General features: G+C 38.5%; 1 protein-coding gene across 1 annotated transcript in view; it reads left to right on the top strand.

Moving 5' to 3' along the window:
• Positions 1 to 17,051, top strand: part of COL11A1 (collagen type XI alpha 1 chain) — a 287,116-nt gene that overhangs the window by 219,062 nt on the left and 51,003 nt on the right. Inside the window, exons 48-52 of the mRNA XM_038745119.1 lie at positions 377 to 430; positions 959 to 1,012; positions 13,771 to 13,824; positions 14,281 to 14,388; positions 14,579 to 14,632. Coding sequence (XP_038601047.1) covers positions 377 to 430; positions 959 to 1,012; positions 13,771 to 13,824; positions 14,281 to 14,388; positions 14,579 to 14,632 — 324 coding nt within the window. The remainder of the gene's footprint in view (positions 1 to 376; positions 431 to 958; positions 1,013 to 13,770; positions 13,825 to 14,280; positions 14,389 to 14,578; positions 14,633 to 17,051) is intronic.

Below are 17,051 nucleotides of genomic sequence, written 5' to 3'. Positions count from 1 at the left end.
TCTCCTTGTGGAACTGGAAAGAAAAGCTGATGAAGTGGAGAAGAACAAGACAAATGTCTATCTATTTTTGTTCCTTAGGGTTAAGTCACGTTAGAAATCGAGTGACTAGGGAATTGGTGCTGCATTGTTCTTTGACCTTCTTTGACTCCTGTCTTCAGAGAACCACAAAACCCTCCAGGTCTCTAATTGGCAATAATTATTCATCATTAGCAATAAGGCCTGGGCATCAAGAATTTGGGATTCCACACTCAGTTCTTAATGATGATTTCTGGCACGAAACCATTATGTCTAGTAGTGTATTTTTCTCTCTGTCTAGGATCTGGTCTTTCTGTGTTAGGTGGTATTTTTTCCTAATTATCATATCCATTTCTTTCAGGGTCCCCCAGGACCTCCTGGTCCACGAGGTCCTCAAGGTCCCAACGGAGCTGATGTAAGACACATAATCTATGTATTTTAATGATTTTCTATAATGCAAGTAGTAGTATATATCCTTGATCCAAGAGCTGGACTGTATGTCAATAGTCTTAAGTTCAAACCTTTTCTTTTGAATTCACTAGGTGACCTTTGAGAAATCTTTATGGCACCTAGACTTGTGAAAGATGTTGCTCAGTGCATACTTGTTACTGACTTTTAAATTCCCCTACTTTCTTATGCATTCTAAAGCAATCATACTGTCCATAACCATCACAGAAATTGAATAAGATTTAACTAAGGTAATTTCTTTTTGATAAATTTAAAATACTTGTACTGCCACTCTCATCTAACCACTTGTAGTTCTGATTGTTTTAGAGAAACAATTAGAGAATGTATCTACTGATTCTGTTATACGCTACCAAGTGCTCTCAGTACAGTGCTCTGCACATAGAAAGTACTCAATAAATATGACTGATTGATTCTTAAATGCCTTTCAAACATCAGAAGAACAATGACTGAGCTAACTTCTCTTTATATGTTTTAGGGTCCACAAGGCCCCCCAGGATCAGTTGGTTCAGTTGGTGGTGTCGGTGAAAAGGTAAGGAAACTGACAATGTCAGCGGTGAAACTCTGAAATAATAAAGTGGTGAATAAACTGCACTTAGTTTATTAGTTGGAGCCTAATTCAAAGCGTAGAGCTTAAAAATATTATGAAATGCCCATCATCCTTGAAAACTAAATATCAACCACATTCATTTTTAATTAAAAACTACCATTCTTCATATTCAATAGCTACTCAAACAACATTTCAAATAGTTCACTTGTCATGAATGAGAAGGTGTAAGAACATATTTAATCATCATCATCATCAATCGTATTTATTGAGCGCTTACTATGTGCAGAGCACTGTACTAAGCGCTTGGGAAGTACAAATTGGCAACACACAGTGACAGTCCCTACCCAACAGTGGGCTCAAAGTCCTACAAAATGCTTTAATTCATAATTTTGGATGAAAATCTTGTATATCAGGACTGATCTCTGTATGTGTTGACAGTTGGCATGTAAACAGCTTTATAAAATTCTGATTTAGGATGCACTAGCAGAGCATTATGTGGTATAAAAATAATTCTGAACCACAAGGAAATAGGAGTAATTGTTTAATTGTGTGGAAATGTGATCAGTGTCCACCCATGCACAAATTCCCTTTATTGTTTGATGAGCTTTCTGTGCCTTTCTGTGTGCAGAGCTGAGGAAATTACTAGCTATTTTACTTTAAAAATCAAATGAGGGAAGTGGTTGCACTGTGATTCAAATATTTCTAAAAAGAAATAACTTATATCAGTTCTATAGTAAATGATTTTACCATAACTTTATTTATGTGGCATTCCATATTCTTATGAAGTCAGTAAGAAATTCCCTCTGGTTTTCTTTCCTGCTTCAGTATTTTTATTAGTATTTACACCTATTGACTGCTTACTGATTCATAGTGCCAAGCACAGTACTAAGCACTGGGAAAAGGTAGAAGGATGATGATTCAGGTGATCTTCCTGATCTCTAAGGCTTCCAGTTTAATGGAGAGGACTAGATATACAAGAAAAGATGTAACATGCTAAATACAATGAAAGAATTGATTGACACAAATAAGGGCTAGATTACAGGTGCTTCACTCTTCTTGACAGAGCCACCCAGTCCAGCATTTACAACCTTGCCAATTTTTCAACTACTGTTATGGCTATCTTGCAGCTCCACCTCAGACCTGTCTCTCCCCTTCGGGGCAGAACTTCACCCCTTCAATGGCAGGCAAAGAATGCATGGTTTCCCAGTAGACCCTATGACTCCAGTGTGTCCCTATTTGGGGGTTTCCAAACAGACAGTGAGCTCACAGTGGGGAATGTGTCTGTTAATTGTCAAATTGTACTCTTCCAAATGCTAATACAGTGCTCTGCACACAGTAAGTGCTCAATAAATGTGACTGAATGAATGATTATTTCTATTAACTAGCATATACTCCTGTGTGTGTGTGTAAACACAGTGCTAGTGAGTAGATTTTTTCTCCCATCTTCCCTAAAAGATGTTCTATGGACTTTTAAAAAGCATCTTTGGGGAGAATACTGGATTTCCCATTGTTGCTGCTGCATTTCTAGGGTATAAATATCACTGCTGCAGGATAAAGTTTGATTGGGGCTTCATGGAGACAATGATAATTTACAAAAACTGATGTTAGCTCATGTCTCTCAACTTGCCACTACATTTAACATGGTAAATCCCCAAGGAGCCACAAAAGTAACTGTGGTATTTGTTAAGAGTTCACTAAGTTCCATAGTAAGCACTATTGTAGTTAATCAGGTCAGACTTTGTCCCTGTGCCCTCGGAGCTTACACATATTCATGTGTCACTTATTTCTGTCAGTTCAGTCTTCTAAACATCATTAAAATACTCCTTTTCCTCCCAGTCCAAACTTCTATGACATTAATCTAAGCACATATCCTTTTCTGTCTTGATTACCGCATCAGCCTCCTTGCTGACCTCCCTGCCTTCTGTCCCTCCCCACTTCAGTCCACATCTCTTCTGCGCAGGTCATTTTTCTACAAAACCATTCAGTCCATGTATCTTCACTTCCCAGGAACCTTTTGTTGTTGCCTACATCAAACACAAACTCCTTACCATCAGCTTTGAACCGCTCAATCACCTTCCCTCCTCCTACCTTACCTCTCGGGTTTCCTACTACAGCCAGCCTGCACACTCCACTCGTCTAATTGCCAACCTGCTCAGTGTAACTCACTTTCATCTATCACACTGCCGAATGTTCTGCCTATGTCCTGCTTCTGGCCTGGAACTACCCCTTCATATCCAACAGATGACCACTCCCTGCTCCTTCAAAACCTTATTAAAATCACATCTTCTCCAAGAGGCCTTCCCTGACTAAGCCCTCATTTCCTCTTTTCCCACTCCCTGGGGGAGAAGCAACACTTTGCACGTGGATTTTCACCCTTTTTTATGGTGTTTGTTAAGCACTTCGCATATGCCAGGTACTGTATTAAGCATTGGGGTAGATACAAGTAAATTAGGTTGGACACTGTCCATGTCCCATATGGGGCTCACAGTTTTAATCCCCTTTTATAGATGAGGTAACTGAGGCACAGAGAAGTAAAGTGACTTGCCCAAGTTCACACAGCTGACAAGTGGCAGAGCCACAATTAGAACCCAGGTCCTTCTGCCTGCCAAGTCCCTGCTTTATGCAGTAGGCCATACTGCTTCTCTTTACCAACCCACTCTCTTCCTCCCAGCACTTATGTACCTATGCACAATTTATTTCTATTAATGTCTGTCACTCCCTCTAGTCTGTAAGCTCCTCATGGGCAGTAAACAATAAATGCAATTGATTGATTGATTTAAGTAGGAGGGAGAATAGTTATTAAATCCCCATTTTACAGACACCCAGAGAAGTGGAGTGACTGAATGACTGATGAATGATGATGGTCACTCATCTGGCACACAGCAGGCAAGTAGGCAGGCTTAGAATCCAGATCCATTGACTCACAGGCCTCTGCTCTTCGTTCATTTATTCATTCAACAGTATTTACTGAGCGCTTACTGTGTGCAGAGCACAGTGCTCTTTCCACTAGGGCATGTTGCTTTCCAATAGGATCTGTTCCTTGTTTGTTCTCCATCTTCGCTAGAAGAGATTCCCTTCAGCACAATCCTTGTAATAACTGTCTGAGTCAAAAACTGCAGCATTCATACATTAACAGTATTCTGCACATAGTCTTGTCTTTATGCTGTCGAGTCATTTGTGACCCATATTCGACTCCATGGACATATCTTTCCCAGAACACTCCACTCTCCAGCTGCAATCATTCTGGTAGCATATCTGTAGAGTTTTCTTGGTAGAAAAAATGGAAGTGGCTTACCATTGCCTTCTTCCGTGCCTTAAACTTGAGTGTCCACCCTCCACTTTCTCCCATGTCGCTGCTGCCCAGCACAGGTGAGGTCTGACTTGTAGCAGATTGTCTTTTACTTGCTATCCACTGCCCAAGCTAGGAATGGAATGGCTATGCCTCTGTTTGACTCTCAGTCCCAAGCCAAGACTGGCAAAGAAACTGTCCATGTGCTATACTGAGAGGGGTCTGTGCACAGTAAGTCTTCAGTAAATACCATTGATTCATGGATTGATAAATTTTCATGGTATGGTAAACGACCTTGACTTAGAAAATTTCCAATCCTGTAACTACCTAAGCCCCTTCAGAATGGCAATCATTTACACTCACTTTATTGTACTCTCCCAGATGCTTAGAACAGAGGTCTGCAGAAATAAGTATTCAGTAAATATAGGATTTATTGATTGAGTTGAATAATTAAGTCCTATTCATTGTATATTAGGGCTGACACTATTCAACAGTTACTCCCTTTTATTATTTATTTTTCATCTTGGAAGCAGTGCTTGACTTTGTTTTACCTCGCTGATTAGCATGGGTTTTTGATGACACAATTTTCCGTTGTCTAGGCTTTAGCTTAAAAAAATTCCTGCAATCAGAGGAACACAGAAATAATTGCTCTTTAACATGGTCCACGTAATTGCCATTAAATAATGCAGTCTCAGTTATCTGACAAAGCAAAGATTATGTTCTCAATATATCCCATCTTGTGACAAGCTTGTGTTAATAGAGTTTCTGCTTTGACTAAGGAACACAACTATTCTTCTTGACAACACATGTTTATCCAAATGTTTCCTATTTCCTTATGATATTTCCTCCAAAATATGTAGAGAAAATGCTACTAGAATTACTTGTGGGTTTTTTTGAGATTTTGCAACCCTAAATATTACCTTTCCTAAAGGCAGCAAGCTTCCAAAGATCCCTAGAAATTCTTTAATTCAAAGGGAGAGACAAAAAAATCAGTTATTTGTTTTGCAAGATTTTGCCTTTTCCATGAAAACAATATACCTTCTAAGACATTTCCCAATAGTTGTTGTGAGCTACACAACTTAAACGCAATGAATTTTTTTCCTGTTGATACTAGTATTCTTCAAACAGCTCTTTGCTCTTAGGGACAAGTCAAAATGAATCATCTATTTATTATTGAATACTTGTGCTGCCTTCTTAATAGAAGCCAGAACAGCATCATCATTCATTTAGTTTCTTTGCTCCTTTTCAATTTTGACATTTACAGCTTTGAGAGAAGACCAGAAAGCCCCGCTAAAAGCTGTACCTAGAAACTATTTATTGACAAATGAGGAAACTGGTTCCTGCTGTTACTAATTATATTTTATAAATACGTAAGGGATAGTAACATTTCACACTTAATCCTATATTGACTGACCCCATGATTTTACAGCTTCTTCCAAACAAAATAGTGTCTCTGAATCCATCATTTATTGTTACCTCAAAAGCATTTGTTGCAAAGAATAAGGCCAACTATGTTGCAACTCCACAGGAAATGACCTATTCTGCTCACTAACTTTATTTTGGTGCTTTAATTTTATGTATTGCTTCCCTGATGTCTATGAAATTTAAGTTTCAGGTCAGTCAATAGTATTTATTGAACATTTACTGTAGGCAGAGTACATCCGATATCTTTCAGATATTTGGAGATGTCTTTTTCCCAGTGTGATAAGGGTCATGAGCCAGAAGGGAGGGTAAAATGGATTCCTATTGACAAAATAGTCCATTCTCTTCTTTCATTCACTCATTTACATTTCTGGCTTGAAGGCGGAGAAAAAAAGGGCATGTTGGCATATCACCTCCACAGTGGTGAAAAGAGAACTGTCTCATTGAGTTTAAAATGATTTCAGGTATATGGCACAACTCTACTACGTATTTTATTCTACCTCTTCCATCACTCCTGGTGATTTAGATCCGTTAATCTTGGCAATAGAGTCATGAGAATCAGTATATACATTTTTAGTTTTTCTCACCCAGACAGAAAGTCTAAAACATCTAAAACTCCTTCAATTCACCTTAATTGCTTCCCAGTGCTTTTGTACTTTTAGATAAATAGTTTAGATCACTTATGGCTTATTTGATTATTGTCCTTCTCTACTATTGAAATTGGAAGTGGCCATCAGATAACTTGAGTTGTGAGCTCAACTTAGACTGTGAGCTCCATGTGTGACAAGGACTGTGCCTGACCTAATAGACTTATATTTACCCCAATGCTTGGAATAGTGCTTGACACATAAAAAGCACTTAAAAATTCCACAAATATTATTATGAACACTTCCCTGACATCCTGCTCCTATTTTGTTTGCAACTTAACTATCACCCTCAAAATTTTGAGTTTATTGAATTTTTTTCTAGAGAAAACTAATAGGCTGCCTTTTAATTAATAAATCAGTCAGATTTATTGAGTGCTTACTGTATGCAGAGCACTATATAAAGTACTTGGGATAGCACAATATGATAATATAACGACAAATTCCCTGCCTACAATGAGCTCACAGTCTAGAGGACTTTTGAAGAACTACTTTTAATTTTCGTAAAGAAACCAGAACATTGTGGTTTTGGTTGTTCATTGGACTAGGAACAACTGGTGCCTCAGTGACTCTGGAAAATGCAAAGATGGGGAATGGATATAGCTTTATAAATTTAAGTTACCTTTTCATGCTTTTTCCCAAGGAATGGTTGGGCAGAATGCAAGTGACTATTCCTTGGGTGATGAACTGTTCGTGATCTTTAGACCTTTAGACTGAAGAGAGAGCCATAATCAATGATAATCTGGCCAATCTGAAAGAGGTTTGAGGGACTGTGGCTACTACAATTTATGCTCCTGCACCTCGTTATAGAGGTCTGTATACAGAAGGAAAATAAAGGAGCCTGAAAATAATCACCAGTCCTAGTCAAATATTCTAGAAGAATAGAAAAGGGAAGGGATTTGTAAACATTACTAAGTTAAAAAAAAAAAAACATGTGTAGTTATTATCAGTAGCCATTCATTTAGGCGCCTTTGCTATTTTTATAGCTGCCATATCTACAAGCTTATTTTTGTCCTGATTATGGCCATTTTATAAATGCAGTGTCACAGTCTTCTAATATTTTGATCAAAATCATCTATAGGATAATAATAATAACAATAATAATAATAATAATAATAATAATGGTGGCATTTGTCTTAACAAATAAGACATAGTAAGCACTTACTATGTGCCAAGCACTGTTCTAATAAGCACTGGGGTAGATACAAGATAATCAGGTTGTCCCACATGGGGCTCACAGTCCTAATTCCCATTTTACAGATGAGGTAACTGAGGCACAGAGAAGTCAAGTGATTTGCCCAAAGTCACACAGCTGATCAGTGTCGGAGCTGGAATTAGAACCCGTGACCTCTGACTCCCAAGCCCGTGCTCTTTCCACTAAGCCATGCTGCTTCTCTATGTATGTATTCTTTATTGAATAAGTAGGAAGCTTCTCTGAAACAAAACTCTTTATTTCCTTTGGAAATTTTTTCCTAAAGCCACCTTCCCCAGGAAATGTGCAATTTTTTGGTTTCTAGTTATGAAAATTATTTTAATTTTTTGAAGAAATGCCCTTCTAAATGGGCAAAATTGTTTAACAAAAAACAGATGGATATATAGTTAGTGGATATGGTTAATATTTGAATTGGCTTAAATTTTGGACTACTGGAGTCTTAGGTGTAAAGCTGGTCCTGAAACATCCATTTTATTTCTTTTTCATCTTATGCTGACTCAGAGTTACACTTCATTTTAAAAAGAATTGTGTTATGGCAGATCATGAAAATATAAGAACAAGAGATAGATAAAATCCTTTTTTTTCCATATAGCTTGCCCAAACAATTGAGTATTACATTAATTTACAAATTATCTTGCAACAGATTTTATTATAACTCTCCTTTTTGGAACTAGAGTTAAAACAATTCAGCAAGTAATAGGATGAAATTTTGAAAGGTAAATTCAGCTCACCTGCTGTTCCAATTTCATTGCTGCAGATACCTTGTATAGTTTAGAAGCAGCACTATGACCTTTAACATGACCTTTGCCTATTGATCTGAGGAGGATAGCCTAAAAATAGAATTACTCAGGATATCCAGGTATGTGTACTGGTCACAGCTTTGGACAGTCCAAAGTGTTAAATGACATATAGTCAGTGATAAGTCATTGAGAGTCATTGAAAAGCATCTTGGCTCAGTGGAAAGAGCCCGGGCTTGAAAGTGAGAGGTCGTGGGTTCGAATGCCACCTCCCACACTTGTCAGCTGTGTGACTTTGGGCAAGTCACTTCACTTCTCTGGGCCTCAGTTACCTCATCTGTAAAATGAGGATTAAGACTGTGAGCCCAACATGGGATAACCTGATTACCTTGTATCTACCCCACCACTTAGAACAGTGCTTGGCACATAGTAAGTGCTTAACAAATACCATTATTATTATTATATAGTAAATTGTTATAATTCTTGAGCACAGTCAAAGGTTTAAGGTGATTCCACCCTATACAGTGGTCCCCTGTCCATCATTTTATTATCCCAGTTGCATGTTGGTTCTCTTCACTAGAGATTCAGGAAGAAAATCAATTTTATGGAAATGCATTTAATTTTAGTATTGTACAATTATATTTGCTGGATCTCTAATATAGATTTGCTCTTCATCAACAGTTCCAGTTTTCCAAGTCTGTTAGTGGGAAAAATATTCATTTATGAGATCCTCATTAGTTTACTGACAAGAGACCAGGGGTCTGGGGTCCATTATCCTTTGCAGCAACAAGGTCTGGGAAGTGTTTCTGGAAGGGGAAGTTGTTTCTTGAGACATTCCCTTCCCTTCAGTTTTATTTTACAAAAAAATAGTGGAAAATTATGAGGCCTCGCCTCACCACCCTGACTTAGCAGACCTCAAGGAAGAAAGCAGATAAAGCATCAGTGTGACTAGAAAATGGATTATCCCAGGCCTTACTTGAATTCGAAAGTTCAGTCTCATCAGTTTAGTTTTAGTACTTGAACATTATACTTATTTCTTTCTCAGTGCCTCTGAGCAGTTTGATTTTGACCTGCTACAGTTACAGAACACGTGTATGGAGAGAAAAGAGTAAATTCTACTAAATAGAGGTTGGGCTTGGGAGTCAGAGGGCCAACGTTTAATGCCAGCTTATCCACCTGTCTGCTATGTGACCTTGGATAAGTCACTTCTCTGCTCACAGTTACCTCATCTATACAGTGGGGATTAAGACTGCGAGCCCCATATAGAACAGGGTCTGTATCCATCCTCATTTGCTCATACCAATCCCAGCGCTTAGTATGTGCCTGGTACATTGTAAGCACTTCATAAATACCGAAATTATTACCACAGTTATTATTCTGAACTTGAATACATAACCATAATTTATTCATTCCTATTAATGTCTATTTCCCCTTCTAGAATGAAAGCTCCTTGTGGGAAGGGAAAATGCCTACCAACACTAAGATATCCTCTCATAAGCACTTAGGACAATGGTTTTGACACATTTGCTCAATAAATATGATTAATTGATTAATGATTGGTTATCATCATCAATATTGATTGAGCATTTACTGGGTGCAGAGTGAGCCATTTGTTGGGTAGGGACCGTCTCTATATGTTGCTGACTTGTACTTCCCAAGTGCTTCGTACAGTGCTCTGCACACAGTGAACACTCAATAAATATGATTGAATGAATGAATACTGCTCATGAAAGAGTACAATAAATGTAAAAGAACTGGTCCCTGCTCTTGAGGATCTTATAGTCTAACGGAGGTGACAGGTAAACACAAGATGGGATGGAGAAGCAGCATGGCCTAGTGGAAGGAGCACAGGCCTGGGATTCCGAGGATCTGGGTTCTAATCCCACTTCAATCAATCATATTTGTTGAGTGTTCACTGTATATACAACACTGTACTAAGTGTTTGGGAGAGTATAGTGCCTTGTGTGACTGTAACAGGTCAAAGTAAAACTGCTCAGAGTCATTCACACTTGTCTAGTGTGTAACCTTGGGCAACTCATTTAGTTTCTCTGTGCCTGTTATCCCATCTATACAATAAGAATTAAGACTGTGAGCCCTATGACATATATTACGCACTTAAATGCCACAATTATCATGTTTAACAGAAACTGTGTCCAACCTGATTATCCCGTATCTACCCCAGTGCTCAGTACAGTGCCTGTCATATAGTAAGGATTTAACCAATACCATGAAAATGGAAATAAATAATGGAAACAGAAGGAGAAACATAAAGAACTGGAATACAATGATCAATATACACAAAGTGCTAAAGCTGGCAAAAGGATGGGAGGACCAAGTGGTAAATGCCTCCTGTAGGAGGTGGTCTTACCCAAGTTAAATTGAGACGACATCAAGTCCAGCTTCCTACCCTGCTCTCTGTCAGTATAAGAAACCAAAATTTTCCCTAAAATCTTGTGTGCAATAAAGTGGTCACTAATGCTTAGACCTGTTAAAATCTTCTAAAGACATTCAAATATGGAGCAGAAAAAAAAAAAAAATATATATATATATATATATGCTGGATTTATCCCTATATACTGCTTACATTTTTGCAGTCATTCAACTAATGCAGCTAGTTTAATCTTTTCCAGGCACTAGAAAAATATAATCATAGATGACGTCATGACATCATGACATACATATATGTATATATGTTTGTACATATTTATTACTCTATTTATTTATTTATTTATTTTACTTGTACATATCTATTCTATTTTATTTTGTTAGTATGTTTGGTTTTGTTCTCTGTCTCCCCCTTTTAGACTGTGAGCCCACTGTTGAGTAGGGAATGTCTCTATATGTTGCCAATTTGTACTTCCCAAGCGCTTAGTACAGTGCTCTGCACATAGTAAGTGCTCAATAAATACGATTGATGATGATGATGATGATGACATGCCTTATATACAACACTGCAATTTTGGGGTGTCTCAGTGATAACTTAAGCTTTCTTATTGATACTATATTGTTCTGGTTAATATTGAAGCTAATCAGCTGTTCAAATCGAGCTGTAAAATAAAATATTAACAAAGCATAATAAATTGCAGTAATGTTTTAGGCCTTTTCCCCCCTTCATTGAACCTGTGGACCTGTAGTACTGACACCCTGTGATTATTAATGAAAGTCTGCTTGACCTTAATGGCATCCTAAGAGAGTTGCCCTTGGTTTGGGTGTGCTGTGTGGGTAGATTTGCATGCTGATGAGTAAGGATTTAAATTCCTCATGGAAATGTGCAACTTTCCCATTGTAAATGAGATGTAAAGGTTGTTAAATATAGCAGTTAGTGCCTTTCATATTAATATGAGTGAATATTTAATGTTGTTGGATAAACTGGCATATTGGAAAGCTCCCCTTAGACAATAATCCCCAAACAGTTGCATGACAATCTTTAAAGTCTATCCCATACTGCTCATATCATGCCAAGTTAAGAGTAAGACTAACTGGTGTTTAAATATTTGGGGTGCAAAGAAGGTATTACTGGTTTACTTGGTAGTATGTTAGCTAAATATTTTTTGTATCTACCCTACTGCTTAGTACAGTGTTTGTCAAGGATTAAGCATTTAACAAATACTTCAATTATTAAACAAGAGTATTAAATTTTCAGAGCCATTCAGAATAGTTTTCTTTTATTTGCAACAAAATTGGAAGTGATTAGTACAAATTAAAGATGTTGTTTGCATATGAACACTAACAGTTGTAAAGTATGTTGCTTTATATGCTCATAGATTTAGTAATTTGGGACATTATCAAATCACCACAGTCATTATTTGCAGCAGAGAATTAGTGGAACAAGTTGATGTTCTGAATAGTTGTATCTGTCACTCCACTAAGGAAGGACCTAAACATCTCTAAATAGACTTTAGAAAAATGGCTGCAAAAGAAAATATTTGAAATGCATACTCCAACTGTTCTGGAGTATTATAAATTGCCTTAAATTTCAAATACTACTATATAGATGATACCTGTGCCAGATTCTTTAGATAGCAATTGCGGTATTTTATTAGTTGCCATCTGTTTTAGAAGACAGTAGACCTGTTCACTGAAAGCAAAATGGATTAGAAGAAAGAGCACAGGCCTGGAGTCAGGGGACAAGGGTTCTAATCCTGGCATCACTACTTGTCTGTTGTGTGACCTTGGGCAAGTCACTTAATTTCTCTGTGCTTCAGTTCCTTCATCTGTAAAATAGAAGTTGTAACTGCGCATGGACTGTGTCAAACCAGATTAGCTTGTATTCATTGAATTTATTAAGCACTTTCTGTGTGCAGAGCACTGTACTAAACATGTGGGAAAGTACAATACAGCAATAGAGTGTAATCCCTGCTCACAGCGAGCTCACAGTCTAGAGGACTGTATCTAACCCAGCACTTAATACAGTGCCTGGTACATAGTAAGCACTTAACAAATACCGTTAAAAAAAAAATTGAAAAAAAACTTTGATGCATTGTACTTTTCCAAGTGCTTACTACACTGCTCTGCACACAGTAGATGCTCAAAAAATAATGTTGATTGATTGATTGACTGATTGATTAATTAATTACAGACCAGGAACAGCCCAGTAGGTGGGACCAATTGCAAAGAAAATGTTGTGTTTTGTATTCTATAAATTCCTCCTAGTCAAGCAAGCCCTTCCCAAATCATACTTAGAATTATCATAATTCTCTCCCCTCATTTCACATCCCTTTTCCCCACTGACACAAATCACAGTCATCTGTGCTTTCTGAAATCCTCCACGGCATCTCTCCTGATGTAATGCATGAGTGCTTTCAATCAATCAATCAATCAGTGGTATTCATTTGGTGCATGTTATGTGCAGAGCACTGTACTAAGCACCTGGGAGAGTACTATACAATAGTATTGGTAGACATGATACCAACCCTCAAGAATATTACAGTATAATAGGAATGGAGACATTAAAATGTATTATATATGCGGGTAGCGTTTTAGTTTTATGGCACTGATCAAGGTCAAGCTTTTTTTTATTTCTATAGTTCAATGAGGGGATGAGAGCTCAGTTTGTTAATAAGATCTTCGGGCACTTCTTCCTTAATTTATCGGGTTCCATGTGGACATGAAGATCTCCTTCAAGAAAGGGCAGCAGTTGGTGGGCTTGAGCCAGTCTTCCACAGGAAACATCTGCCATCTGAATGAACTTTTTCAAACTGGGAAAAAGGATAAGGCTGTTAGGCTTGTAAAATTATCTAGATTGTAAACTCCTTAAGAGTCTATTATCTATTCATTCCATTGTACTCTCCCAAGCAATTAATCCCATGAGTAACACCTGGTAGGTGCTCAGTGACTCATTTTGTTAATACTGTGAAGATCATTAAACCTAGCTCTCAGTGGAAGAGGCAACAGGAATTCAAGGCCTGCTATTAACTTGATTTTATTATTTCTAGGGTGAACCTGGGGAAGCTGGTAATCCAGGGCCTCCCGGAGAGTCTGGCACAGGCGTAAGTGAAAAGTTTTTTGATAGTGAATATATATTTGAAAACAATTCTGAAAAAGTATTTTAAATGTGTACCCAGTTTCATGATTGCTGTTTTGGCTGCTTTCTTGAATTCATCATTACATTAATTGCTTCCAAACATAAAATGTAGTACCTAGACTCTAACCACACCATTAATCTTGATTTTATCCTTTTTGAAATTCAAGGAAATCATATTATTTAGAAAAAGGAGCCTTTTAACTGAAAACTAATAATCACAAAACTAGTGATCCTATTCCAATGCTGTTAGTGACATTTTTCTTTTTGTCTTTATACATGATTGAAAAAAAACTAGGAATTAAAACATACAATATTTTTAGGTGAAGCGTGAAAAGTACAGGCTAATACAAAGCTGTTTCTATACTAACTTGAATGCCAAATTTCCAGGATGTCATTGGGCTCTCTCCATTGCTTTTGGCAGGGCCCAAAGGGTGAAAGGGGAGAAAAAGGTGAGGCTGGTCCTCCTGGAGCTGCTGGGCCTCCTGGTGCCAAGGGTCCCCCAGGAGATGATGGACCCAAGGGTAATCCGGTAAGTAAATCCACTCCTTTGCAATGGTGGCCCTGACATGAGCGCTCATGGGGAACTTCCCGGGGCTGACGGAACCATGACCATATAGACCACAGTCTTTCAGGAATGTAATTAGATTGACAAAGATTGATTTTTACATTCAACACTTGCTGAATCTGATGATTTATTTTTTCATTTTCCCTTTCTTTAGGGTCCTGTTGGCTTCCCTGGAGACCCTGGTCCTCCTGGTGAACCTGGCCCTGGGGTAAGTATCCAGGAAACCTGCCAAAGCATTGTCTTTTGTGTTAATGCTTTTAAGATCTTTAGAAGTGTCTTGGACCCTGGCAAGTTTCTGTTGAGCTGCGGTCCATACAAGTCTCCAACTAACTAAAGGCCTGCCCTCTTTCCCCTCCATGTTCTCATGGCAGGGGTTAAACTATTAGAGTATGGGAAATACTCCCGAGTTTTTTTCTGGGCAGTAAAATGCTTGTGAGGTTTGGAAGGAAGGTCACTGGACAGGCCTTTCCTCTCTTGAACAAAGATTTAGCAAGCAGAAAATGGCATGGGTCAAGCCTTCCAAATCTGCTCGGGGGCTTAGTGATCCTAAAACAGAAGTGATAAATCGTAGTCATCAGAGTGTAGTCTCCTACAGAGCCTGACTCCAGTGAAGAGAAAGGAAGACTCTAAAAGGACCTCTCCTCTACAGATTCTTTACAGGAATAAGCTCCTTCTCACATGAGATTTCAATCCATATCAATCAGTCAATGGTATTTGAGTTCTTACTGTGGTCAGAGTGCCATATATACTAAGAACGTATGAGAGTACAACAAAAGAATAGGTAGAAATGATCCTATCCCCAAGCCTGTGGTGCTGAAATGTGGAGACAAATGAGCGGATAACAAGCGATAGATAAATTTAATAGCAACCACACATTACTGTGCAGAGAAAGTGACAGATGGCTTGAACCCACCAACATGATTTTTTCACATAACAAATAAGAATTGAATCTTGGATTTACAAATATCTCAGCAGTGGAATGTTATCCATTAATCGAGAGACTTGGCAGATGGACCTGAGTGGCGAATTTACCATTTACTCATATGCTTTAATCAATTAAAGGTATATAGTGGGTGCCACCTCAGTACTGTACTTTGCACTACTTTGCAGTGTACTAAATACTTGGAAAATTTTGCTCATAAATCAAAAGTATCACAAACTGGCATTCGAAACACCGAGGCGACCAAACAGTCCTATTAGGATATAAAATAACAATTAACAGGGGATCCACAACTGGGTGTCACATCACTGCATTCCAGCAGATCATCAATCAGTGGTATTTACTGATACTTATTGTATGTTGAGCACTTTACTAAGAACTTGAGAGAAGCAGCATGGCTTAGAGGATAGAGAATGGGCTTCGGAGTCAGAAGATAATGGGTTCTAATCCCACCTCCATCACTTGTCTGCTGTGTGACCTTGGGCAAGTCAGTTTGCTTCTCTGGGCCTCAATACCCTCATCTGTAAAATGGGGATTAAGACTGTGAGCCCCAGGTGGGACAGAGACTGTGTCCAACCGCATTATCTGGTATCTACTCCAGCGCTTAGAACAATGCCTGGCATACTTAACAAGTACCGTAATTATTAATATCATAATTAGGTAGATGTAATCCCTGCCAAAATGAATCTATAGACTAAAAGTGCTTATGGGTATGGGCCCAAGTGCTTAAGTGATACAAAAGAGATGGTACATAGGGGAATTGAGGACTTAGTTAAGGAAGGGCCCTTGGAGGAGATAAAATTTTAGTAGCACTTTGAAGGTGCGGAGAGTGGTGGTCTGACAGATATGCAGGAGAAGGGAGTTCCAGAACCAAAGGAGGATGAAGACAAGGGGTTAGTGGTAAGAAAGACAAGGTAGAAGTACAATGAGTAGGTTGGTGTTAGAGGAATGAAGTGGGTGGGCAAGTTTGTAGTGGGTAAGGTAAGGTAGGAGGGAACTGACGGAAAGGTGGTTCATTTTGATACAGAGATGGATGGACAAACAGAGACTACTGAAGAGAGGGGAGGCATGGACTGAGAGGGTTTTCTTTTTTTTAGATAAATTATCCTGGAAGCAGAATAAAATATGGACTGGAGAGAGGAGACAGGAGGCAGAGGGAGGTCAGGAAAGAGCAGCTGATGGACCAGTTGAGGCAAGATATGAAAAATGTTTGCTTGAATCAATGTAGTAGTAGTTTGGATGGAGAGGAAGGGCTGGATTCTTGAGATATTGTGAATTTGAGATGAGTTGAGAACTATGTCAAGTATATGGGCTTATGATCAGTAATAGTAGTAGTTTTTATTAAGTACTTAATATGTGCAGAGCACTATACTAAACACTGTGAAAGAATAGGCAGTTGGGAATTATACATGCTCCCCATCCCTTGGTGGACTCACTACCTAAAAATAAAAGTGGCCGAGAAGATTGCCAATAGACACATAAGGAGAGATGAAACAAAACACTAAGACGGCGTAAAGATGAAAACAAAGATCAGTCAGCTACTGTGGCTACAGGAGCAGAATGTCAGGCTCCTCACAGCTCAGAGTCTACAGTCTTCTTGAGGTTTTGTGGGGCAGTGCCAGGCTGGCTGCTTTTCTCTCTCCTGCCGGGATGGTGCAGGTCAGGATGGAGGCTCCTCGGCATTGTG

This window comes from Tachyglossus aculeatus, chromosome 4 (assembly GCF_015852505.1).
Source record: "Tachyglossus aculeatus isolate mTacAcu1 chromosome 4, mTacAcu1.pri, whole genome shotgun sequence".
In the NCBI taxonomy this organism is placed as follows: domain Eukaryota; kingdom Metazoa; phylum Chordata; class Mammalia; order Monotremata; family Tachyglossidae; genus Tachyglossus; species Tachyglossus aculeatus.
This window is presented reverse-complemented; position numbering and strand designations above follow the sequence as displayed.